Genomic DNA, 27284 nt, shown 5'->3' with positions numbered 1-27284 from the left:
AGGCACAGTGGGAGGGCAGCACCCAGAGCACAAGTGGGGTGAGATTTGGTGAGCAAATCCTTACTCAGTGTTTCTGGATTTGGGGGACACCCAGTTCTCCATGGCCACCACCACTTACAACAGACAGACCCAGACTGCAGCATTCTCCCAGAGAGCAACAGGCACAGGGAGGAGATGGCAAACACCTCTGCAATCAGTCCTTCAGGCTGGGATGGGCCTTGGTAGATCAAGCACAGTGTGAAAGGATTAAAGAAGTGGAACCTCTGTGCCAGAACAAGGGTGCAAGGGGCAATGCTTCAATTCTGTGGCTGGTCAGCACCCCAGTGCCCATGGTCACAGCCTGTCCTGCTCCTCCCACTGCAGGAGGAGGATGTCAGGGCAATCTAGCACGAGTGGGTACAGTGAGGACAAAACATGACCCTTCTCACCTAGGCGGAGTTCCCCGAAATTGCCGCATCCAATCTTCTTGCCGACACGGAAGTTGGGACCCACCATTAAGACTCCCGAGTTGGTTCCAGCACCCCGGCCTCCATGACCACTCCTTCCTCCACCTGTCTTGGACATCCTTTTACCTTCCTCCAGCTCCCCTTTCCCTCCTCTCTTATCAAAATCCATAAGTTTGTGATACCCCGGCCTCTCCACGGTTACGCTGCTGCCATACAAATCCCAGAGCTGCCGAAAATGGAAGGGTGAGGAGGAAAGAAGCAGGGTTCCTCTTGGTTAATACACCATCCCGGTGAGCGGTGGGAGGGCGGGGTCTGGAGAAGGAGGGGTAAGAGGCCGTCCCTGGGTGCTGGGCTACTGAAATGTTAGTGCTTCCCAAGGTTCCGCCGGGACTGTCATCATCGCCGGTCACAGGGAGTTCTTTGGTGGAGAGAACATCCTGCAGACAGGGTCCTCCCAGCGCAGCTCCTCGGTCTCCCAGCTGTGGAAAAGGAGAGGGAGAAAATCAGTATAAGGTGGCAGAGGACAACAGAGGGTCGTGGGCTCTGGGTTCCTGCCCCCAGCTCCACAGAGCCCTTCCAGCACCTTCCCTGCAAACAATAATGTGACACATAATTCCTACAGCAATGACAGTGCCACAGTTGAGGGGTGGGAGCAGCTGGGATAAACATCAGGTCCCAGAGTGCCCCATGCCTGAGATGTAGATTTAAATAAAAAAAATTTAAATGAGTTTATTTTGAATTTTGAATTACGAGTTCTAAAAAAGTTTGGTCAGCCAGAGGTGAAATGGTTGATGCATGTCTCCATGTTTGAGCTAGCTAAGAGCAATGTAGGGACAAAACTGTCCCCATGGGGAAGGGCTGCTGGCAGCTTCTGGAAGCATTCAGAGGCACCAGCCAGGGACTCTGAGAGCTCCCCAAGAGCAGAGGACACACGTGAACCCAGCATTACATGTGCCAGGCCACACATGGGGCTGCCCATGGAGTGAAAATTATTCCACCTGGCTGGGAGGATTCCTGTGGATCCAGGGGCAGGGGCCAGTGGTGTTGGAGCACTTCCCACTCCAGCAGCAGCCTCTGCTGTGGTGGGCCAGGACCTTGTGCCAGCAGCCCTGCCCAGGACACGGGTCCTGGGGAACAGCCACTCTCAGGGCACCCACCACAGCCCACCTGGGCTGGGGGAAACACCCACTTGGCAAACAGGAGCTTACTAACATCCCACTGCCTTTTCCTTTGCTCTTATCAACCAACCTTGATTTTAATTGCAAAGCTGGGAGCGAGGCCCCTTGGCTGCAGCCTGGGCCAATGTTGTGACACTTGCCAGAGCAAATGATGCTTGTGGGAGCTTGTTTGCTCAGGGGTGCAGCACCTTGCCTACCTCCTGTGCTCCCAGTGAGGCTGCTGGAAAGCGCCATGCTGCTGGTGGGTTCCCCTCAGCTCCCACAAACAGGCAGGAATCAGCTCAGCCCCCTCAACCAGGGAGCTCCTTCCCATGTGCACAGTCCTGCTCATGGATCAGGTGACCTTAAAAGATCCCTCCAACCCAATCTACTCCATGATTTCATGACACTGGCTCAACACACATCCCTGTGCAGCTGCCTGTCCTCACATGGGTACAACAGCCCAACATCAAGGCCAAACCAACCCCTTGCTTCCTTCTGGACACAAGACTGGGATGAAAAGAGCCATCGACCCACTCTGTGCTCAAGGTACCAGGTGCCCAAGAAGGAACTGCCTCCCTCCAGCATTCCACCAGGGTGAGACTGTCCTGCACTGGGGGAAGGTCAGGCTGGGTCCCTCCTTGCAGGGATGTACATGTGGGAGGCAGGAAGGACAGTCAGGAAGCTAAACATGGACAGAGGGGGTTAAGCAGGATCCAGGCACACACTGGGAGGGCACACGAGAGACCCACACCTCCATTCCCCCCCGACTCGTTTTGCTCCCAGCTTGACCCTTGCCAACCTCCCACTCCCCTCCTTTACCCTCTCCCCCTCCCCCTGCTCCTCTCCAGGCCCCTGTGACACCACTGAAAGCTTCCCAAGAGTCCCCAGCACTGCAGACTCCAGCTGTCTCCGTGGGTTATCCAAGCAAACCCCCCCCTCAGCTCCAGGAAATGAACACACTGTGAGCTCTGATGCTTGGCCAAACCCCGTAAAACTTTTTACTGGCTCTCAATAGCTATTAATAACAAAAAAAAAAAAAAATTCTCGTGCTCAAGAGTGCACAGAGGGAAATGTGGGAGCTTTAAGAGCAACCCAGGGAAAAAGACACCAAAGCCAGAGCTCAGCAGGAGGAAGGACTGGCTGTGTAAGGGTCCATGGGCAGGACAGCCCCCAAGGCAGCCCCCTAGGGCTGTCCTGCTCCCAGCCCCCTCCTGACACCAAATCCTCCCTCTCCACAGCATCCTGGCACACTGCCACTGCTCTCCAGCAGGGATCAGAGCTGCTCCAAAGGCACAGATTGCTGGGGTCCCACTTGTGGGACCTGCCAGTTCAAGCACAGGAGAATAAAGCTTTCATGCATCATGGAAGGCCCCTCCTGCCCCCACAGGCTCCAGCCAACACCTCTGAAGCATCCCTAGAGCACAGCAGCCTGGCCCCCTGAGGCCAGCCCCAGCACACCAACAACCGCGGACATCCTGCTGCACCCAGCACACCCCAGCCGAGGGAAACCGAGGCACAGGGAGCCTTTCCAGCTCTCCCAAAGGTGGGCAGCCACGGACTGGTTCCTGGCCTGGTGCTCCCTTCCCCCAGCAGCGTGTCCGTGCCAGCAGGAAGCGGGGTGGGAGCGGCAGGAGCAGGGCTTCCCTGCGCTTTGTTCTGCCCCAGCCCCGAGCGCACACGGCCCACACGTGACATCCTGCTCATTCTTTGCTCCCCCAATAATTTCCGCTCCGGGTTCAGCACATGGTGCTGCCCTCCCGACCTCCTCATGCTTCTCCTACCTCCACAGGACATCGGGAGCCATTCCCCCACCGTGGGCTCCCAGCTCCCAGAGCAGGCGGCTCTCGCCTGGCGTTTCGAGAGCTGCTTTCCCTGGCCACGGCTCCAGCCACACGCTGGGAAAGGGGAGCAGCCGGTGATGCACAGGCCCTGCTGCTCCATAACCTGTTTTCGTTCTGAATCAGACCTTTATGCTCAGTCCCAGGGGATTCCAGGCCCAGACTGTTTGCACAGTCAGGCGGCCGACAGCCAGAGCCGAGGGAGCTCCAGCCCCAGCGCTTGGGATTATTTTCTTTGAAGAGTTATGGGCCAACCTCTGCAAGGGAATTTCAGACAATGAAGTGAGACAGAAGGGAAAAATTAAAGCCTGTTTCCTGTGAGCACAGGGAGACTGTGCTGCCTTCTCCCAGCCCAGACAAACACAGGGAACAGCACAGCACAACTCTGGTCCTGCATGCGGAGCCTCGGGAGCAGCCCTCCTGGAGGGGCCTGGCCCCAAATCCCAATTTCAGGCTTCTGGGTTAGATTCAGTCCCAGCGAGGTCACAGCCCAGCCCCCACGCTGGGACTGCCATGCTGCAATTCCCCTTCCCAAACTGGCCGGTCAGAGCAGCAGGGACCACATATCCATGTGAGTCTGGCCAGGGCAAGTGATGCTCCCTCACACTCTGCTCACCAGCCTCCCCCATGGCTGAGCCAAGGGCTGGGAGGAATTAGTGTCTCATCCAGGAGTGTCAAGGAGACACAGTGGCTCCCTGGACTTCGGGACAAAAGCAGGACCCACCTCTGTGCAGTGTCAGTGACTGCTCAGGTTTTCCACCCTGTGCCATAAAGTGATCACTGGCCTTTAAAATTGAGAACAACCTTATTAGAAACAGAAACTTTTGGTAAAATCCCAGGGCTCCCACTGTTCTGGAGCAAAAAAACCCCTGTTTGTTAAAACGCAGCAGCCTTTCGACAGGCAACAGGGGCCCAGATCTGACCCATCCTCCCCAGGCAGCAGCACCATGGGGGAAGATTCCCGGATAAAACTGGTATCACATTGTTCCATTTTGCACAGGAATCCTCTCCCAAAAGGTCACAGCGAGGCAAGCAGCCTCAGGAAAGCACCTTCTAGGCTGGATTTGTTGGCCTGGAATCAAATCTGATGCAAGATGAGACTAAGGAAACTTGTTTCTCCCTTTGGGTGTGGGATAAATAAAAAAAAAAAAAAAAAAAAAAGAGAGAGAAAATTGGCCTGAAGTTTGGCAGAAGAAATTCCAAAGCAAGCTGTGGTCTTAAAACAAATAAGCAGTACCCTGTGGTGTTTGCAGTGCCACTGCTCTGAGCCAGGGATCCTGGAAGAGGGACAAGCTGCAAGTGCAATGCCTCAGCACCCCCAGAACAGAACCTCAGAAGCACTGGAAGTGCCATAAAAACGGGGCAAGCCCACACACCCTCTGATTCCCAAAGAGGGAGTTCACAGTGCTTTTGCTGAAATACTGTTTGCCATCTGGTTTTAAGCAGGTCAGAGCTGCTCCAGTCATATTTACAAGCTTCTCCCTGCAGATGTAAGGGTGAGAAAAGGGGAATTGGGGTTGGGGGGGAGTTGTTTTTTTCCTTAAAGAAGAAAAGATGCAGTTCTAGTACTACCACTTGTCTCTGTGACTTGGACCAAAATATCATGGCTCGGGAAGTTCCTGCTCACATTTGCAAGTATAAGATGCTGAAGAGTTGTATTTTTGAGAATTTCTTTCCTGTAGAATGAAGCTCCGTGGCTGCTGAGAAGGCACTTGTACAAACCATCTGGGGCACATTGTTCTCAGCCCTTTATATGAACACACACACCGTGTTCCTGCCCGAAAGAGGTTACAGCTAAACGGGGCAAGACAAAGCAAGGGAAGAAGAGGAAAAAACAGCAGCCTGGAGCAGGGAAATGGCTGGTGAAGGTGAGGGAGCAGGGCCATGGTGCTGCTCAGAACAGGACCCAGGTGTCCTGAACAGGTGGCATCACCGGGTGCTGCTCCCTGAGCCCCACCAGCCTTTGGGATGGTTCTTGGAGCTGGTTTCTCCATGTACTCTGTGCTCTGTGAGCAGAAGAGAAACACAGCTGCATCCAGATGAAAGAGAAAGGAAAGCTTCTTGAGAGCATAAAGAGAAAAGCCCTTGACACTCTGCAGCTCCAAGTACAGATCCCTGCCAATTAAAGGCTAAAAATAATCACAAATACCCCAATGTCCTAAAGGATGACCCATCAGCTGGCTCCCAGCGCAAAAATCCAGACCAAAAAGCAACCAGTTACACAGTTGAAACCAAATCCCAATAAATTCTAAAAGCTGAAGAGGCTGAGCTTACAGAAAGATCAAAAGTCTTAAAACAAAGCAAAGTCTTAAAACATCTTCAAGAGCGAGCTACAGATGGTCCCAAATGATGTCTGCAAGGGTTTGTTGTTAAACACATGTTCCAGCCTGCAGAACTGCAGCCAGCCTTGCCCACGACCCAGCAGGGAAAGCTGGGCCACCACGCAGAGGTTTCCCAAAGCAGGGGGTCATGGAAAGCCTCACCAGGTTTCCCATGGGAGTCCTGCAATGGGTACAGACAGCCAAGCTGGCTGCCAGCTCGCAGAGCTGGGTCACATCAAATTTCTCATCCATCAAAGTTCCCAAATCCCTCTCTCCAGGGAGAGCTGATCTCCATCCATTCTTTAGCTAGCATGCGATTGTGCTTGGGATTGTCCCAGCCCACGGCAGGACCTTGTGCTTGTCCTTGTTGAGCTTTATGAGTTCGGCACAATCCCACCTCTCGGGTCCCTGTGGACTCTCCATCCCTTCCCTCCCACATGTGACTGCTTCACACAGCTCTTTGTCACCAGCAAACTCACTGAAGGTACCCCCGTCCCACTGTCCATGTCACCAGCAGAGATGTAAAACAGCACTAGTCCCAATACCAGCCCCTGAGGACACCACTTGTCATTGGTCTCCACTTGGAGTGTGACCACCCAACAGCTCTAGAGAGATCTCCTGAGCTTCCTCCACCCTTGGACAGGCACCTCTCCTCTGAGCTAGACATAGCAGCTGAACAGGCTGAAACTCAAGTCCGTGGGATGTGCTGTTTGGAGAAGACTCATCTTGAACTTACAAGGAAGTTTCCTCCACGGGCTTGAGAGGCAGAGGGGCTGTACAGCCCTCAGAATTTACTCCACCTTGGACCTCCACCAGCGACAGCTCCAGTCACAGGAGATTCAAGCAAACCTACCAGGACAGCAGAACATTCCTCATGGCAAAGAAAGACTGGCTTGTTCTGGCCCCATTTCCTCTCGATCCCTCAAGAAAACAGGAGTTCCAGTGCTCTGACTGAGGAATTCCAGGAACCTGGTGGAGATGGGAGCTCTGGATGCGAGTTGTGAGAGCTATGCCCACCCTGTCAGGATGGAGGATGGGCTGCACCACTCTGGGGACAGCACCCATGGAGGAGTTGGTGCAGCAGGCAAGAGGTGAAGGGGCCTTTATCCATCCCAGAAATTCTCTTAAAAACCAAGCAGTCCTGGAAGCAGCCACTTTCCCAGCAGTTTCTGCCAAGTGCAAGAACATCATCCCTGGTCCAGCAGGTTGGGTTCCGAAGTGATGGCACCCCGGCCTCCTCCTGATCTCCAACCCTCTTTCCAGCCTCCAGCAAGGCAGGAGCCAGCACAGCTCTGTTTACTCCTTTGTACGTTGGTGTTGGTGTCAGCACAACAGGAAGCTCTTGTTAAATAGTTTGTTACTTAACTGCTGATGCAGAGCCACAGGGGAACCCGAGCGGAACGTGCAGCGCGTTCTGAGAGCCGGGACAGCCTCGAGCTCAGCTTCAGGGATTTAAGAGCTCTTGGCTCAGCCACCCCTTCCCTGGTGATTTGGGCACGTACTGAGTCCCTGGTCCTTCACATCCCGCCTGTTACACTGGGATAACTTCCCTGCATCCACCTCCTCCATCTGAGCTCCCTGGAAAGATGCCTGGCTCTTTTTCAGCTTTTGAACAGTGCTGAGAGCTCAGCAAGCTCCCCCCCCCCCCCACACACCTTTTGCTTCAAGGCACCTGCAGAGACAAGAACCCAGAACTGAAGGAACTGCCCCACCAGCCAGGAACAGCCTCCTGTGAAAGCCACCCACCCCACCTGTGCTGCTGCTGCCTGCACACAGGCCAGGGAATAGCCAATGGTCACAGATCCACTGTTTGGATCCCCACAGGAGGCCCACAGCCAGCTGGTGCCAGAGCAGCCAGAGCAGCCCTCAGTCCACCTCCCTGATTGCATCCTGAGTCTGCTGTGTCCCTCATCCCCCAAACATGGACCAGCTCATCCATGAGGTGCCACCAGGCTGAGTCACTGATGACACTGCAGACACAGCTCTGTCACCATGGCCACTGCACCAGGAGTATCTGAAGCACTGACAGTGCTGGCTGGTTTCCCTCTCAGCAAAAAAAACAGGGGGTTTCACTCTGATGCCCCAATATTTACAACTAAGAAATCTGCATGGGCAGTTTGTCCAAAACATGCTTTTTTCCATCCAAATTCTTTCTTGAAAAGAACACGAGAATAAAGCCGACACTAATGTTTCTACTAGAATTTCTTCTAGTGTTCAGAGGAAAAAAAGAAAAAAAAAACAACAGAAACAACCAACTCACAAAAACCCTGAACCATGGCAGCAAAGCTTTTAATCCAACCTGATCCCAGCATCCTTGCTCCAAACCTCTCCTCCCTTCCTGCCTTCCCAGCTCTTTACCAAGAACACCGCGTGTCTGTGAGGAGAGAGGATCACACCCAGCTCCCAGAGCAGTGGGCACAGGGCCCTCCTGACACCTCCAGCCTGGCCAGTGCCCCACAGCCAGGATCTGACCCTCCCCTTGCATGGCCCCAGGGACAGACACAGCCAACAACACTCCCAGCACCGCAATTAAAAACATAAATCCACTCTCAGAGCAAACAACCAGACACACCATCACCTCTAGCTGCACAGGTAACACAGAACAAACAAAAATAAGGCAAACGAGGCAGGAATGTACTCAGCCTGTCAGACACTACAGAAGTTACCACGTGCAGGTGCTGCCCTGCTCCCAGCACAGGTCATCAGTCAGCCCCAACATCTCAGGATTTCACACAGGTATCCATCCATGGGTCTCAGCATGTCCATAAAAACACCCAAGGCACAAAACCACCAGGATGCAAACAAAAAAACAAAAACAAACAAAACAAAATTTAAAAATAATAAAGCATTTGTTTTTTTCCCCTAGAATTAAGCTGTGTTGTGAAGAAGATGGATTTTTCTTTCTGGCTTCCTCTTCCACTCTCATGTCTATTAAACTTTTCTCTAAATTAGAAATGTTCTCTTATTACCAGCTATTCCCTTCCCCAGGAGACTTTTATGACACTGTGAACTCTGGTAAGCCCTTAACCTACAACAAATCAAGCTCCAGATTGTTTCAAAGTTATTTTCTCCCAACCTCTGAACCCAAATATGGCTTTTTAATGGATTGCTATGAATTTTCAATATATTTTTTTAACGTTTGTGCCACACCATTCCTCTGTAACAATGAGGAGAGCAGACTTTCAACAAAGCAGCAGGGAAATGCTTCTGCTGAAGGGGCTCCTGCTTCCCACCTCGGAGTCTTAACCCACAGATTCTCACAACACACCCAGTAACTTGTGTGTGGTTTCAGAGATTTTTAAAGGACACCAGGTGACAGGCAAACCCATCAGGCTGCCTTAAAAGCAAAATCTCAGCTGTTCCTCAAACTCCAGCCCAACCTTCCCAGGCTCCTGCAGCCCATGAGCTGGTTGTGGCCACGGACCTGGAGTGTGCACAGCATCCCCCTGTGCAAAGGCTCCTAAAGGGACTGGAAGCAAAACTGAAACTGTTCTCCAAACAAGAAGTAAAAGATGGGGGCAAACCACCAGTAGCAAGAGTTTTCAGTTTCCAGTGGAAACACAAGGCACCACTCAAGAGCTGGTGTGAATTCCTTACACCGGTGGGATCCTAACCCAAAAAATTTCCTCCTCTCGAGATGAGCACAGCAGGGCTGTACAAGCCACGTGCCAGAACACCCCTGGAGCAGCAGCTGGAGAACTTCACCCCAAATTCTCACTGTGCACACAGCTCAGTGTGGATGAGGAGAATCCCTGCCTGGCAGCAGTATGCGTGTGCAGTGTCAGCTTTCCAGCAGCAGGCCAGCAGGAGTCATTTTGCACCCAAAAATATCTGAGGAGGAATCAGGCTCCTCTTCAACCAACAGGAGTCAGACTGATAAGCATTTGCTCTCTGCACATATGAGCAGAAAGAAATCCATGTGCTTTGGACGGTCCAGATGCAGAACTCAGATCTTCAATATCCAAATTCAGAACAACCCAGATCTTCATGTTTTTGAAACCAGCCTGCAGAGTAAGGACACTTCTAAATCTCTTAGTGGCCACAAGAAAAACAAACATACAAACATGAAGCATCTCCACTCCTATGAGCTGCCAATTCACTTCCAGCCCAAGGCACAATTTCACTCTTTTCCTTGGATCCTCATCCAAAGCAGCTACACCTGGATGGAAAATATTAAACTGTGCTCCACCAAGGAGCTGGAAATACCACGATGGAAATTTCGGCAGCAGCACAGAAACCAAGCAAAAAGCTGAAAGTACTTCTGTAGGAAAAATAATAACAGTAAATACAAAATGCTAAAATTAGACCAGATCTGAAAACTAGTCTGGAAATAACAAACCCACCCCAAGTCAGACAAACCAATCCATGAAGCAAGTGCCTAAGAGAGTTGATTCACCATTTTGGGTTCATCGGGCACAAATTTAAACTTGCAGCTGCTGCATTAATTCACTGAAGCTCTACGAGAAATTACTTGAAAGGAAGCAGCTTTTTGGTTGACTTTACAGACTCCACAAAAGGGTATGCATTTTGATTTACACCTTTTCTAACAAGATTGTGCCCAACTGTTTCCCAGCTCTTGGCTGTGCCCATCTTGGGACCCGTTCCCATAATCCCCATGCAGGATCCATTGCACAGGAACAGGAGGAACACAAAAGCACAATGGATGGTGGAAATGCAAAACCCCTGGTCAAAGGAGGGAGTCAGGGAGCAACTGGTACCTAACTCCCACCTTCCCATCCAGCCCTGCCATGATGCTTCTGGGATGTTACCATCACCTTCCACTCCAGCATCCCTTCTCCATGACCAGCAACAGCTATCCCTCAGGGCTGCTGGGCCAGGAAAAGTTCTGGCATGGAGCTGAAAGATGTCAAGATGAACAAATGACCCAGCTCCAGCCCACTGCCCCACTGCTTGTGCCAGCCTCACTCTGGTGTCCCTGCTCACACCAGACAATTTCTGTCTGAGGAACAGCAACTTGCTTTGGTCTTACTGTAAGAGGAAGGGCACAGGTAGCAGGCAGGTAACCAGAGCAGGAAACCTCCTTCTGCACAATGAAGGCACAGGTTTGCTTTCTGCCTGTGTAGCAATGCTGCAGAATCTATCTCCCCAGTTCAACACAGAAAAAGCCAATTAGGATGTCAAATTGGTTTCGGTTTTACTAAGCCAGAATTTGTAGCACCGGAAGAAAGGAAGTTCAGTACAGACAAAGCTGAGTCTCTGGCTGGGAGACCTTAAAAGGACAGCAGAGCCCAGCTCCCAGTGCCTCGTCCCTTCCCATCTGCTCCGGCGTTTCCATGGGACACGTGCAGCCACCCTGGCCAAGATGTGACTTTTCCCTGCAGCCCCGCTCGCCGCGGCAGGAGCTGGATCCACTGAGACATTTCTCACACAGCCACTGACTCAACCCAGTGGTCTCTGCTCGCAGCCCCTCACATGTGCCAGATTTGGCAGCTCTGCCACGGGGTTTTCCATTTAAATGGGACAATACACCCCAAACACAGCAAGCTCCAGGGAGACACTGGATCCTAATTAAATCCATGCTGCTGCTGGAAAAACGAGCTGCAGAGGAACCAGCTGCCTTCCAAAAGTCCACAGCAGTTGGCCAGCAAAGAGGCATTTACCAGTCCCATGGCTTCTGCTTCTCCTGCTCCCCCATCCGTACATTTACGTTTTCCAACCAGTCCCATCCTGCTCAGTTCTTGCACAGATTCATTATCACAAGTGTGCTCATCTTGGGAAGGAGCCTGCAAAAGTTTCCTTTCTACAAGAAGGCCCAACATTACTTTTAACCCACTCACGCCCAGAGCATAAAGCTCAAGACTCAGCTGCTCCACCAACACCAAATCTGAGATGTTTCACAGCAGAACAACCCAGGCAGATCTGACAGACACACTGAGAAAGGCCAGGTCCCCAGTGCTCACCTCCAGCAAAACCTGAACTTTGCTTTCACACCTGGTAATTCTCTGTACAACAGGCTTTGCCTGCAAGTAGGTGTCCAAAGCACTGTCTGTATCCCACATCACTGAGTCACATCTGTGTGTGCTCACGCTGGGAAACAGAGAAGCCCAAGGAAAGCTGCTGCTCACACAGCTGCTGAGCAGACTACAGAGCCCACAGCACCTTCTGGGCAGGCAGCCCTATCCCATACATCAATCTCTGCCACTGGATGCTGTAGGAAAAAATACCCAACGTCTTGACAGCTCAGGTACCCTTTTACTTCCCCAGGAGGACAAACAAGGATAGATTCAAGTGCCTGCCTGTCCTGCAGGACCATAGGGATCCAGCCCAAGGGCAGCTGGCTGATGAGAAATGGGAGCTGCATGAGCACATCTGGAACAGGCATCACCAAGCCCTCTCCATCCCCAGCTCCACAGAAGTTTCTAGAACAGATTTAGCTTCAGATTTAGGCAGCAGCTCTAAGACTCCCCTGCAAAGCGTTTCTGTGAAAGGTATGATCCTACGTGTGTCACAAACACACAAATTCATCACCACCATAACCCACATCACCAGTCTGGCCATGACAATCGCTCTGCTGGGCCACAAGAACCAGGCAAGAAAGCACTGCGTTCAGATGTCAGGTTTCTGAGTAGGTGAGTACCCCTTCCACCTCCTCCCCTCCCCAGAGCTTGCAGCCTGCTTTGCAGTCACCAGGCAGTGGGAAAAAAAACAGGCTTCTAGACAAATAGATAATTTTCACCCAGCAGCTGGGAACAACAGCTTCCATTTCCATCTGAGGCTGGAGCACCTCCTCTTATGCTGCTGTAGCCTGAAATAAGGTTAAGACCATCTACTTCCCCAGCCCTGTCCCTGAATACTCCACGCCCTCAAAAGCCAGCACTTTTCATAAAAAGAAGATGAAGTGCTGCTCGCCTTTCCCTTGATAAGTGATCTTAATGCACTTCCAGCAGCATGCCCAGGAATGGATGTGGAAGAGGAGCTGCCATCAATTTCCCAGGGAGAACAGGGGAAGGCTCTCTCTCTCTCCCCACCTCCACTACATCCAGAGATGTGTTGCACCTTTCCTTTGCAGCCATGGCCACAGCTGACTGCTGCTCTGGCTCCAGAGAGCTCCAGGCACGGGCTGCAGGACGTGCCCAGCTGAAGGACAAGGCCTAGGGACAACCTGCTGCAAGAGGATTTGACAGCACGCCCAGAGGAACAGCAGGTATAAACACAGGCAGCAGCAGGAGGAAACATCAGAGGAACATGCCTCTGGCTCAGAATGGCCCAGCAAAGCAGAGAGTGGAACGCTGCAGCAGCTGTGAGGCCACAGCGTGTCCATCCAAGAGCTGATCCTGAGCCCACCTGCTCAGCATCTCATGGAGCCAGTGGGCACAGGGACCCATGGAGAACAGCACAGTGCTGGCACTGCTGACACACCTCACCAGGGCAGGAGGGGCAGCTGTCTTGGCAAACAGCCATCCACTTCCCAACACACTGAGATGGGCTTATGTTCCAGCCTGGTATCCAGACCACTCTGCACTGCTTGTCGTCAAACTTCAGGGTCTTCCCTCCCTCCATTGAATTTTCAGTAATACACAAGAGCACACACATGGATTTAAACTTTAGTGCCTAGTCAGATGGTTGAAACAGCAAACTACCAGAGATCTCCAAATCCCAGTTCACAAAATTAGTTCTTCCCACCAAAGCAGGGGGATAGGAAGGTGTCCTGCTCTCCCTGCCCTGGGACAGCCCAAACACCACCACAAGGCCAGTCCATCACAAAGCCCCATCACACACACAGAGCTGTATGTGATGCCATTGCTTCTCTCCACTGCACTGAAAGCAGAGCAGGGTCCACAATCTCCACTACAATCCACCTAGAAGGCCCTACAGCAAAAGGTTCCTCCTTTATGCAAACACAGGCACCCAAGGACAGAAACTGAAGCAGGACATGGCAGCAACTATTCTCACAGCAGAGAATGCCCCAGGAGGGGCTGCAGTGCCATTGCCACCCCATTGCCACAAGCAAGTGAGTCCCCACCTCACAGCAGTCCCCTGCTGTGGCAGGCAGCCCTGGACCCACAGCCATCAGTGCAGCCAGTGCATGACACAACAGCTCCCTGCTGACACAGCTTTATCAACTCCCATGCTTGGGAAAGCTGAGAGCAGATCTCAGTGAGGATGGGGACCCCCTGCAGCACCCAACACCCTGAGTTATGGCCCTCTCTGTCCCATGGGACTCCCTGGAGAGGCATGTTCTCCCCAGCTAGCCCTGCCTCCCACCCATCCACTCCTCTCCTCTGGGACTCACCCGATGGTGTTGTGGGCATCTCTGGAGGGGAACAGTGCCCACAGGATGATCCAACCTCGTCACAGCAGGATGAGGCTCCAGAGGAGCCTCCAGAGGCATTTTGGTGCACATGAGTCAGAGAGTCTGAGCACATGGTGGGATGGGATGTCCCCCCACATGCTGTGGGAAAGCTCCTCGTGGGACAGCTCGGCTTCCAGAGCGTGAACCGTGCTAGCATCCCACGGGCCAGGAGCAGAGCAGGGAGGACAGGGATGATGGGGCCATCCAAGCACTGGCTCACAGGGAGTGCTGTCAGTTGGTGGGAGATGTGCAAGAGCAGAGGAAGAACATGAGCCATTCGAGGATCAGCGATCCCACAGCTTCAAATCCATACGTGCTCCTTCCAGCATTGTGAAGGATCAGCAGAAGGCAGGATGACGAGATCAACATTTGTTCTTCAGAGGATAAGAGACACTTTCCAGCACCTCTTCCATAACAAAAGCAAATTTCTGGATGCATGTGTCTCCCTTCCCTTCCTTCTCCAAGTCCAAGCTGGGTCTGAAAACCTTTCATCCACCTGGAAGAGATTTCTTTCCCACAGAGGAACTTGACTGAAAACCAGCACAGGCAAGCCTGGCACCCTCCTCCCCACGGAGTGGGACACCACAGTTACACATTCAGGACTTGTTCCCCCCCAGAGCCTTTGGACCAGCTCCCAGATAACCTCAGGAGCAAGGAGACTGGGAACAGACTGCTGCCCCTGCTCACACCATGGACCTCCCCACAGCATCAATGGCTGAACATCACTGAACAACCTAGGGTATCCCAGCTCACTCCCAACTTCTAGGGAGTGGGGAGATCAAAATTTAGCATTAGTGGCTCCATTTCCCTTCCCTGCAGCCTCTAATGAGCACAGAAATAGCAAAAACACTCCCTCCACTCTGTCTGCATGACCTCCTCATGTGCAAGGCACAGGGAGCAGGGGAATCCCAGCACAGGAGGCCAGACAAGGAATCTGAGGGATACCATCAGCACATTGCACCACCCTGACAATTTCTGTGCCAGGGACACAGGTGACATTCACTCTACTGGAAACCACCATCTCTGGAGGGCAAGACATCCCCATTGCCCAAGCTGCTGCATGGCCACAGCAGACTGTGACCTACCTGAACCACAAGCAGCCATGCATGACAAAACCCCCTCTGTTCCAGGAGAGTCCAGGCCACCAGGGAGAGCAGATGATCTCAGGTATGGATGCTGCCATTGCAAATTCTTGAAATGACACACCAGGCAGGACACCCCAGAAGAGAGCCCATCCGCTCTGCTGTGTTGGCATCCACACCATATGGCTCCTGGGGCTGGGCACACACCTCCTTCTCCCCCAGCAGGCTGGGAAACAATCCAAGCAGCAGCATTAGCCATCTTATCTTCCCAATGTCCTTCATCACAGGCTCCAGGGGCTTTCCAGAGCAATGCCCCCCCAGCTCTTACACTGCTCCTTGCAGCAGCTGGTTGAGAGTAGGTCACCAAGGAAGTGTCATTTCAGGAGAGGGAACTGAGGCACAACACTGCCACATGGCACACAGAAAGCAGCAGCACAAGAGGCAGAAAAGCTCAGTCTCCAAAGGCTGCTGTGCTCTCTATGGTCACCTGCAGGGATGGTGGCCCTGACCACAGGTGTCTTCTCCAGGCAGGGCAATAACCTGGCATGTGGCATTAACCTGGCACAGCCCCAGGAGCAGATCAGAGGCCTGACCTGGACACTGCCAGATTGGTTTCAGATTTGTTTCCTGGTTCACATTTCTAGGAGGTGGATGCAGTAGATGTCTGCAACCAGCAATTCCCTCTTCCTCCTGACCCGTGCCACCCCAGGCAAGCACCACCTCTGAAGAGCTGTTGCCCTCCTGCCAGGGAATTGACACACACCACCCAGCTCTGCCACTCCAGGGCTGTCACCATAGAGGTGTGGGAAAGGAGGGACACCCAATCCAACAGCCTGGGAGGGTGAGCTGTTCTGTACCACCCAGAGAACCAAGTGTAGAGCCAGGAAAGCACTGGGAGCACTTGCAGAGTATCCAAAAGCTCAGCCAGAAGAAGGTGCCAACCATCAGTCCAGCACCTCCAAAAGCCCCAGTGATGGGCTGGGAATTCTGTGTGGCAAAGCAACCAGCTCCTGACAGGAGAGCCAAAGCTCACCTGGGTGACTTTGAGAAACTAAGCAGCTTTCAGAAACCAGAGAACCTGTCACCCTCATCAACGCAGGCTGGATATCAGAAGGAATTTCTTCTTCAAAAGGGTTGTTAAAGGGGCTGTCAGGGAAATGGTGAAATCACCACCCCGAAGGTGTTTAAGGGAAGACTGGACATGGCACGCAGCACTCTGGGCTGAGTGACAGTATGGGGATCAGTCACATGCTGGACTCGATCTTTTCCAGCCTAAATGATTCTGGGATTCTGTGATCACTTCCCATGGGCAAGAGCTGTGACAGATTTGCCCAGTACCTCAAGCAACAGAGCTCCTTCCCAGCCCTGCCTGAGACCAGGGGAGGAAGAGGCAGAGACATGCAGCACTGGAGGAATGAAAGCCACAGCTTCATCTCCCACCTCTAAGATGTGGGATAGCTACTCATCCTACAGGGAATGGGGGAAAGGGGCAAGCTGAGTACTCTGGAAGGGGTTTTTAATGAGCCATGCACACAGCAGTCACAGTTTAAAGGGGGGGAAACTTTGTTTTCCACAAAGGCTCTAACTCAGCGGATTCGGAACCATTCCAGCCTGGCTGCCAAAGGCCTGAGCATTGCAATGGCAAGAGCTGTGTGTGCCAGCAGGGTTCCCTGCTCCTCAGCCATCTGGGGACTGTCACTCTGCACAGATCTGCTCGGTCTCCTGTCATGTGTAGCGCTCCCAACCCCTTTTCTGTCAGCAGGATCTGGGCTGGCAGAAACACTTTTAATTGTAGGATTTTATTTTTTTCCTTAACCCATATCCTCTTGACAGAACCAGGTTAGGAAGCAGCTGCACTGGCAGATCTGGGGTGGCCTTCTGCAAGACAAGGCAGGGGAAAAAAAGGGGTGCATGGATCCAGTTCTCTCTTCAATCAACAAACCACAGTTAATCACAACTTCCCCACCTGTCCTAAAGTCATGTGGAAAGGGAAAGCACCACAGGTCAGCTCTGCCCTAGTCCAGTTCCTTTGTTCTGGAGAGTCCCAGAGCAGGGTGGGCAGAAGGGATGTCATTCCCACTGGTGACAGGAGCTGTTTCCATTTCTGGGTGGTGGAGCTGCAGCTCTGCCAAGCTGAGCTGTCCCACATTTCTCCCTATGCTTTCTTGCCGAGGCTCCTCCAAGCCCCACACGTTTCCCCTCAAATGACTGCCAAACTGCACAGATTGGGGGGGTGGTGTAAGCATCCAGCAAGGAACCAGGAAACCAGGAAACCTCTCCCCAAAGAACTGTCAAATTTGTGTGCTCAGATGTCAAAACCACTTCCCTGCTGCCCTGACTCCCAGCTCTCCCCCCAGCAGGGACAGCATTCCAGGGCCACAGGCAGGACCCACAGCCCAGGCCATGAGGAAGAAAGAGTAGCACCATGCAATTAATCTTTCCTGCAGAGTAACTGGGGCAGAGGGATGCTCTGTGGCATGACAACATCCATCAGCTTTCGTGCAAGAGCCAGCAGCATCTTCAGGGAAGCAGTGAGCGATCCACGAGGCGTTCATCTTCCCACCCCCTCTATTACAGGACCATCAGCAGCTCAATCCATTACAGTTTTCCTTGCAACCTTTCAAAGGTATGCAAGCGACCTGCTTATTTCACAGATGGGCATGGAAAGATCTGTGATCTCAAAGAAAAAGGAGGATAGAGAACAGCGATTCCCAACTAACTGGAGACTAACTGGGACAAATTCCTAAGGCCCAGCAAGCACCCCAGTCTGCTGGCTTGCAGGGATGGCTAAGTTTCAAAACAGAGGGACCAGAGACCTACATCCCATTCCCAGTCCCATCACAAGCTGTGCAGGATCTTTTCACTCCTCCATCCCTCACACAGAGGATCAGCCTCACAACCCTTTCTTAAGCACTGGGACAGCTTCGTGAATTAAGGATTTGGTCTGGTTTACATCAACCTCCACATCAGAAAGGCATATTCCAAAGGTTTTCTTCTCATCTTCCCTCGTTCCCCACCTGTGTGTATTTTGCACAGGATGAGAAGGCCAGGACTGAAAGAGGAAGAGCACAGGACTGGCTACAGCTGAAGAGGTGCTGTGCACTGGGAAAGGAATCTTTCAACAGGTTCATCCCAAAGAATCTCTCAAACAGGTACATCCAGTGCAACCTCGCTGGTTCCTCCCTTCCCCTTACCTGCTTCTTTCAACCCTGCAAAAAGGGCTTAATTTATAAAGTCAGAGGGATCTTTCCAATGAAGGAACATGTAGGATACACCCTCAGGAGGACCCATTTCATCTTGCTGCTATTAATACCTGGAACATTATTTGCACGAACAGATTGTCCTTTCCCCCTCACTTCTGGGCTCTCGCTTCTCTGGTTTGTCCCAGAAATCCCAGCCAGCACACGTTCACCCTCCTCTAGTACACACTTCCATCCAAAACCCCAACCTTTTTTTTTTTTTTTTTGAGTTAATTATTCATGTTTCTAGTTCACATCACCTCTTTCAACCCCTCCAGACAGGATACAGCTCTCTTGACTCCCTCATTCATTAGGCAGCCAATTTGTGGGCCTAAACCCATCAACACTCATTATGGAAAGGGACCAAGACTTCCCACAGCTGCTCAGCATCCCACTATCCTCCAAGCTGGATAGGGCTCTCACTCCTCTTTGCTTCCCCAGCACCAAAGCTGTGACTAAGAGCCAGAGCCATGCTCTAGCCGAACTTGGCTCTCCTTGGCACAGCTTCAGTCTGGGGCCAAGGGCTGCTTGCAAGCCCTTTGCCACACTGGCACGAAGTTCTCAAATTTTCAGAGCTGTGCTGAGCTCTGCCCACAGGAGCCCAGGAAAGCCTTCCCCTTGCAAACAGCCGCGTGTCTTTGGTTTTGCTTCAAGAGGAAACACGTCTTCTCTGTATCCAGGCATAAAACAGTCAAGCCCAGCCAAAACCATCCAATCAACAGCACAGAGCATGACAAGTCAGGGCAGAGGGTTACCATGGAGCTAAGAAAGCCCAGATTTCCCAGCCAGACCCAGAATTCCTAACCTGCCCCGTCTGCAGAGAGAGGCTGGGAAGAGGATCAGGCTCCTCTCAATCCCAGTGTCCTTACACATCACAACCAGCACATGCAGTCTGAGTTGCCACCATACCCTGACCCAAACTGTGACATACACCAGCACACAGCCCCGTTCAGCTGCTCTCCCAGAAACGTGGGACAAGTTCAGCATTGAACCAGCAGCAGGCTTTACCTGTTTGCTTGGGGCACCCTTTGAGAAGGATCACACGGAAAGGTGAAGGATCACACAGAAAGGTGAGAAGCCATGAGCACCTTATCAAGTCAGCCCAGGGAATGGGAAATCCTGCCACTAGCAAGATCCACTGCAGAGAATTTCTCAGCTAATGAACTCTTGCCACCACAGACCACAGCGAAAGCAAAAGCAGCAGGGCATTTCTTTTCTGATAAGCTGCTTTTGTGGTGAAGTTCAGCCCGGCTGCCCACACCAGCCCTAGCTGGAGAGCAGCTCCCAGCCTATGCCTTTAAATCCCCTTGGCAGCACAGGACTGGGGCTGAGGGAGCAGACACGCCCTGTGCTCCAGCACCGGAGAACACAAACATTTCCTCCCAGCCATTCCTGCACCTCGGCTCAGCCAGAGCTGCCTCGTACCTGCCAAAGCTGTGCCAGAGGCAACACAGGCTGTGCCACACACACACCTAGCCATGCACAGCCTTAAACTAATTTCCTGAATCCCTCCTGCTTCCTCACCAGCATTGGACATTCTTCCCTCAACTTCTTCCTTAAGGCAAATATTTGGAGTCTAACAGGCATTCCTCACGGAAGGCACAAGTTAAATATTGGCCCTAAAACAACAGCCAGTGCCTTTCAATGATTCTGGCTGGAGAAGCACGACTCTGGACTTTGATTTCTGGCTCTGAACAAAAATAGGAGCAAAGCACTGAGCATTACACTCCTCTCCTGGGAGAAGTCAGATTTCAGGCCCCGCAAGTCCCCTGCCAGGACCACAAGCATCAGTAGGAACTGTCCCTGTTCGTGTGTTCTCACACCTCAGGTGTCTGCTGTCATCCAGCCAAGGCTGCTGCAGTGCATCTTCTGCACCGGGCACAGGATCAGTCTCAGTCTCATTTCCAGGTCTGTGATTATATATCCTCAGAGAGACACTGGAGAAGACCTGCTGAGAACTGTGGGTGCCCTCCAGAGCATTTGCATACCTTGTCCTCCCTGCCTGTGGCTGCACCACCAGCATTCTCAAAGGTGCCTACCCCTCCATTCAGCCATGTCCAGCTCTTCAGTGCAGAAGATGCTCCAGGCTGTTCCTGCTCTGGAGATAGCCCAGCTCCCAACAGATGTGCTGACTCTTTTGAGAAAACATCCCAGCAAGGTAGGAGAGCAGTCAGAGAGATGGCAGTACAATAAAAGGGAGAGGGAAGGGTGAGGAGGAAAAAGAAACCTTCACTGAGGTCAGTACACCTGAAGCCTGGCACCACTCAGATCCTGGGACGTCATGGGCATTTTCCACATGGATAAGGGGAGCAGCTCTTGTCATGACTCTGAAGCCAGAGCCCTGCAGAGCAGGTTTGTTGCACCCCAGAGCAGCTCTGTGATGTCCAGATGCTGTTGATCCAAGCCCAAGCAGAGAGGCTGCTCCATCTGCAGGCAGGTCCCAAAGAGCCCCTGCCAAAACCACCCCAAACCAGAGCCTGCTCCAACACCAGGGGTCTGCCCACTGCTCCTCCAGAAAACACCTCAACAATTACCCTCTCAAAGGTCACATGGCACAGACATGCTACACACCAACTCACATTCACAGGCTTTGTTCTATATGCTGCTAAATTCAGCCTGGGGTGTGTTAAATGAGTTTCCCCTTTGCCCTCCTGTGTAAGACCAGGAGCACCCTGCTCAGCTCTGCCTGATCTGAGCAGACCTGGGAGGCAGGAGAGGGACTGAGCAGTGGAGAGCTGCTCCCTGGCAACATCCCCCATTGCTGTGTGAGATGGAGAGCTCTAACGGTCTGCTAGGCTGGAATTCCTCTCTAATTCCTTCCCAAGACACTTATGATAGTACTTCAAGCTGAGGAATCCGCTGGGGCCTCTGACAACCTCTCAGTGAGATCCCCTCATGAGGCAGACTTCCACCAGGGTGACTCGCAGCTGGTTTTAAACCCACACTGTTTTCAGGGGGATATGTTAAAGCTCCAAACACTTCCTCTTCCCTCCCCAGCCACCAGAGACCATGGAGCAACAAGCTCCAGCAAGTTTGAGTAGGAATTCCCAAGGCTCAAGGCAGAGACTAGCCTGTACCTGTCAGCACCAGCACCTCCTCATCCCACGGCACACTGACCCTGCACTCCCAGAGCCGACTGCAGCTCTTCAGCTCCTGGCTCCAAGCAGCCCCTTCCAGCACCAGGACCCCACCTCTGCTCCCAGCCCCGAGTCCTTCCTTAATATTCCCTGTACATGGCAACACCAAAGCCAGACTTCAACTCAAACCAGCATCGCCTTTGGGATGAGAGGAATTGGCAGAGTTGAGGGTGAGGGGATTCCAGGAGAGACTCAGCCTGCCCCTCGCCCACACACACGGCACAGAAGTTGCTGGAAAGCACCATCCTCTCCCTGCATCAAACCAGGGAAACCAAGCAGAGTATAAACTTCATCACTGCCAACAGTCCCTGCTAAAAAAAGGGCAAGAGAAAGGGTGTTTTGCTGTGTTGTTTGCACCTCGGTGTTACCTCAAAAGCAGCAAGATTTTTTTTACCTGAAAACATTGGGCAAGGACAGAGTCTACAAGAATGGAGCTTTTGTAGCACAAACACAGCTCTGTTCGGGTTTAAATTAGATTTCCACTGACCTTTTTGAGCCCATCGTTCAGCCACCCACACCCAAGCAGCCCCTCTTAGCAAGATTCTGCAGCCCCCAGACTGGGAAGATGAATAAACCCCCAGAGACTTGGCTGTGCTCCCAGGGAACCCCCACACCCCTCCCAGCACCACTCCTGCTGCACACAACTGCTCAGCTGCAGGGTTGCAAAGCTCTTCCAAAGGAAAGCTGCACAAAATCCAAGTTCAAGCTCAACCTTAACCCCTGTTGATTAACTTAAGAACATCCCTCTCAGAGTGACAAATCCATGCATCACCTGCCAACTGTCTCATTCACCACTGGGAAACCAAAGGCCAGGCCTGCCTCATTAAAAAGCATTACATAACCTTAACTAACAAAGGGCTACAGGACATTATTTGCTTGGTGGACATGCAAAACTTAATGATTCAAAAATTAATACTCCTTTCCTCCAGGCTCCCGGTGTCTGCAGCACCCAGGGAGGTCAATGAGCACCTTATTTCCAAGGCAACAGCATCTTGGCTCATCCCAAATCCTACTCACATTCAACTTACTGCCACCCCTGCCCTGCAGACACCAAACAACACACAGTACTGCCCAGCTCTTTCAGAGCACGGTCCCCAGATACCAGTGGATGTGTTTCTGCTGCCTCATGGCTCACACCAGCGGGAAGCCGAGATCTCGGCCGGTGGCACAGGGACCCCTCCCCAGGCTGGGGTCAGCTCAGCTGGACCTCACGGGACAGGACTTTGGGCTTCCCCCATGTCACCATCTCAGTGCAAGTCTTTCACAGATGGGACTGTGAGAGCACCTCGTTTCACTGCCACCACAAGGCAAGCCCTGTTTCCTATGAGTGAGGATGTTTCTGCTGTGACATTGCAAGTGCCGGGGGGCTGATGCAGCAGGGAAGGCAGGTGTCAGCAGGGCAGTGCTTGGAAAAGCCACTGCCACCAACCTCCCAGCAGAACACAGACTCCATAGGCACTGGAAGATACTCCTGGAGACACGGTAAACTCCTATCCACCATCTCGGTGGAGCCAAAGAAGCCAATCTGAAGCCCTTAGAGAACTAACTTAATTCCTCTACTGCAGGAGCAAACTCTCCTTACTGTGGGTGGTAGATGAAACCAGAGACTTCTTGCTCCATGTAGCATTTTGAAACACCCTGCAAAGCCTTACCTATAAGTTTCAACCTACCTGAAGAGCCATTTCCCACACCACACAGGGCTCATTGTGGGTGCTGATCTGCTGCAAGTGGAAGGCAGAGAGAAGTCCTGTGGTTTTACAGCCACTGCACCACCCTCCCTCCTGCCTCCACCAGGCTGGGGTGACCTGTGAGCAGGGGGTCACAGCTCTGAGCACCACAGGTGGCACCCATGAACCTGGTAGGGTAGGACAGACTAAGCAGGGGTGTGCTGGAACAGCTCAGAATGGAATCACAGAATGTTTTGGGTTGGAAGGGACCTTAGAGCTAGCCCAGTTCCACCCCCTGCCATGGGCAGGGATACTTTGCACTAGTCCAGGGTGTTCCCTTGATCCAACCTGGCCTTGGAACTTCCAGGGACAGGACAGCCACAGCTGCTCCAGGCAACCTGTGCCAGGGCCTCACCACTGTCACAATTTCTTCCCAATATCCATTGAACTCTGCCCTGTGTCAGGGGGAAGCCTTTCCTCCTTGTCCTGTCACTCCAGTTCCTGATGCACAGACTGCTTTTACAAAGACAGTTGTTAGAAATAATGCATGAATGTAACACACAAGGGAGGGGCTTCCCACAGGAAAGGTTGTGGGGCTACAGTCTGGGCAGGAACTTAGAATTCTTCAGGAGGAAGAGGGCAGCTGGTGTGAATCGGGGAGCCTGACAGAGGACTCTGATGCTCCACACTCAGCTTCCCCAGCAGAAAATCACCTTTTCAACTCCCTCACAACCAAATCCGCTGCTCCTGTACAGCAACAAAATCTACCAGAGATACCAACTGCCAGCAGGAAGTAGAAACAGCCTCTCATTAAACTCCAAACCTATTCACACAGTTTTTCTAACAGGAAGATGACTTGTTCTCCAGCAGAAGGCCAGAGCTGCTGGGACCTGCTCTCCCTCCCTACCCTCCCAGCTCACAGGGTACAGCTGGACTGAAGCAGACTCCAGGTCACATCAAGTCTGGGCCAAGGAAGGAGGCTCGGGTTCACAGTTTCTCACTGCACCCACAAGGAGCCACGTCTGTCCAGTCAGAGCCCAATTACAGGGCTGTGGGCAGAGCTGTTCCCACAGCCTCTCAGCAAAAAGCGGTGGCAAACACATGAAGGAAGCTCCTGTGTTGACACCCAAGTCTGTCCCTGCTCAGCAGCACTACAAGGGAAGAGGGTTTGACTCCTCAAACTGCAGCAGGAAGTCACAGGAGTAGCACAGGGCAAACCAGGCCACTGTCCTCTGGTATCAACCCCACAGTGCCTGGCCCTGCACTAGGGGAGGATCTCCTCCCCAGCACAGGAGCTGCAGCTCTCCTGCACACCCCACAACAGCACATCAGGAGTTGCTGCTCACCCGAGGCTTCCCTCACCCCTCCCACCAAGCCTTTAATGCCTGCGGAGCTGCAGTTCCTGTCTGAAGGCAGAGATAAACAGCTTCCTACCCACCCTGGCTTGCACAGGGCCTGGGCCTTGCAGCAGTACCCCAGATCAAGGGGCAGGCACTCACCTGGAGGGACCAGCCGAGCACAGGAGTGCTGCTCCAGCACAGCTCATCCCAGGAAGAGAGCTAGTTTCCTAGCTAGGAAAACCACGGGGAGGGGGGTGGGCAGGGGGAGACCAGAGCATAGCCAGGCCTGAGCCCAGCAAAGATGTTTATTGGCAGCTGCTCTCAGACATTGTGTCTTCCAACCCAGAGGGGCTGGAGGGGGGTGGGAAATACTGATTGTCCATGAGCACAACCCTCATGTCATTCCCATTGATCCGCTGAGTCACTCCGGTATTAACAGTTTTGACAACACCCGGGCTGCACAGGAGCTCTGACATGGAATACAAAACAAGGGGCACTGCGAAGCTGCTCCGGAGAGCAGCACCCAGGAACCTGCTGAGCTGCCAGGGCTCGCTTCCTCCTCTCAGGAGCTGCACCAAGAGCAAGCAGCACACACCACACTGCAAGGGCAGAGCACACAGCTCCATCCAGCGTGCCCACAGAAGCTGCTGGACACAAGGTCTGCCCTGCAACCCACCACCAGCTGCACCCCGTGGATGCAGGGGCAAAGCAGAGCAGCTGCTCTTTTGGCAAAGGAACTACACAAGTGATTTTTAAGTGATTTATAAGGCCTCAAAGAGCTGTCAGCTAACGAGGTGGAGATCAAACCCTAAGGCACAAGAGGGCAGTCATCTCTCCAGGCTGAGGGACAACCCCTAGAGGGCTGGGGGCTCCCCAGCTCTCATGTTCCTACAGACTTGAGCATGCTGGTGTTGGACCAGCCAGCACCACAACCCTCCCAGCACCCCAGAGCTGCTCAGGAGTGATAAAACACTGACCAAACAACGTCCCTATCTGTAATGTACCAAATTAAAACAAAACCAACAAATCTTTGGCAAGTTCCTCACAGCAGCCAAGCCTATCCCGCCACAGTAAAGGCTCCCCATGGAGGCCTCCTGCCCTAATTTGCAGCAATTCTTTGTCAGACCACTGGCAAACACCAAACGTTTGCTCCAATCTGTTATATAAGGCCCAATTTTTAAACCTGCATGCTGGCCATGGGGAGATGGGGGCACACTGTGTGTGGCAGGGCAACCTGGCTGGCAGATAAACTCACACACTCCTCAGAATGCACTTCCACACCTCCAACCACTTGTTGTGTGGAAAGAAAACAAATGGGCTAGTTAAGGAGGCAACTTCCAAAGGTTTTACACACCTTTCAACCCGGGTCCAGGCTAACACGAACTGTTTAGAACAGACTGATATCACGGCAACTCAAAAGGGGTTTGTGAAACTTTGCTTTTCAACATTCAAAATACACCAAACACGGCAAGTCTTCATGCTGCCCAGTGCACAAAACAAAAGGCACCTTCCTGACCATCCCCACAACTTCCCGTTGTTTGCTCCCCGAGATCCAGACTCAGCTCCTGGCTCAGCTCCCTCCTGCCAGCCAGCGACAGGAGCCACAGGCCTCCCCGGCAGAGCTGCTCCTCATTTGCAAACCTCAGGACAGCTCAAGTCGGCTCCTGTCTGCTGGGGGCAGGAGGGGGAGGGCACTTTTCCCTTTTCTCACATTCATCCTCACCCGCTTCGCTGAAGAAAAAAACAAAGCCGTTTTAAATACCAGGTTCAGCACAGTCCTTTCCCCAAATAAACATTTCCCTACCCCTCTGGAGAGAGGAAAGCCACATACAATGGAGCCAACATCCTGCGAGGCTCAGGCAGGCCGGGGCAGGGTGCGGGCCGAGGGGACACGCGGGGAGGATCCGACCCCATCCCTGCTACCCACTCGGCCTCGGGGCACCGGGGAGTTCGCACCCCTTCCCCGGGGCCACAAAACGGCCACGGTCGGGAGGGGACGGGGAGAGGCGGCCCTGGGCCCTCAGAGACCGGCCCAGTCTGACCCCAACGCCTCCCCCACCCCCCGATCCCAGCCTGACCCCCACAGGCCCCCACTGCCCCCCGGCCCAGACCGACCCTCCTTCAGCCCCACCATCCGGCCACCTCCCAGGCCAAGCCGGGGCCACTCCCGGCACCTCTGCGACCCCCACAGCCCCCTCTTGTCTCCGGGCCCCTCCCGGCGTTCAACCCCCGCCGCCACCGCCCCGGCCCCGCCGCCCCCGCCCGCGGCGCCGCCCGGCCCGGCCGACCCTCCCCGGTGCCGGCCGTACGGAGCCGAGGCCACAGGGACCCCGCCGTCCCCCGGTGCTCCCCTGGTGTTACCTCGGCGGTCCCTCAGCGCCGGGCGGCGGCGCCGCTGCCCCGCGGCCGCTCCCCCATGGCGGCGCCCCCGGCCCGGCCCCGCTCGCCTCCCCTCCGCCGCTGCGCCAACGGCGTACGGCCCGCGCTGCGCCAACGGCGTACGAACCGTGCCGCGCCCGTGCGCGCCCGCGCGACAGCGGCGCAACCGCGCTTCGAGAATACGGGCCGCGGGGCGGAGCGCGGCGCAAGCGCAGCGGCCGCGAGGGTGGCGGCGCGGCGGCGCTGGCGTAGGGCGCGTTCGGGAATAGCGGCCGGCAGGCGGCGGCGCGACTTTGCGGCAGCGCTGCGCGCTTTACGGCAGCTCCGGTTAACCCCGCGCTGCCCGGCGCCGCTGTCGCGA

The 27284-nt window shown here is 53.4% G+C and overlaps 1 protein-coding gene across 3 annotated transcripts in view; it reads right to left on the bottom strand.

Moving 5' to 3' along the window:
- CSNK1G2 (casein kinase 1 gamma 2) overlaps positions 1–27034 on the bottom strand; it is a 42245-nt gene extending 15211 nt beyond the window's left edge. For all 3 annotated transcript variants that reach the window (XM_062509879.1, XM_062509880.1, XM_062509881.1), the window contains exons 1-2: positions 26906–27034; positions 429–925 (exon numbers count right to left, since the gene is read on the bottom strand). In XM_062509879.1, coding sequence (XP_062365863.1) covers positions 429–615 — 187 coding nt within the window. In that variant the 5' untranslated portion in view covers positions 616–925; positions 26906–27034. The remainder of the gene's footprint in view (positions 1–428; positions 926–26905) is intronic.
- Positions 27035–27284: the final 250 nt, after the last annotated feature.

Source organism: Cinclus cinclus, chromosome 28 (assembly GCF_963662255.1).
Source record: "Cinclus cinclus chromosome 28, bCinCin1.1, whole genome shotgun sequence".
NCBI classification, from domain to species: domain Eukaryota; kingdom Metazoa; phylum Chordata; class Aves; order Passeriformes; family Cinclidae; genus Cinclus; species Cinclus cinclus.
The sequence above is the reverse complement of the archived record's forward strand: the minus strand, read 5'-3'. Positions and strand labels throughout refer to the sequence as shown.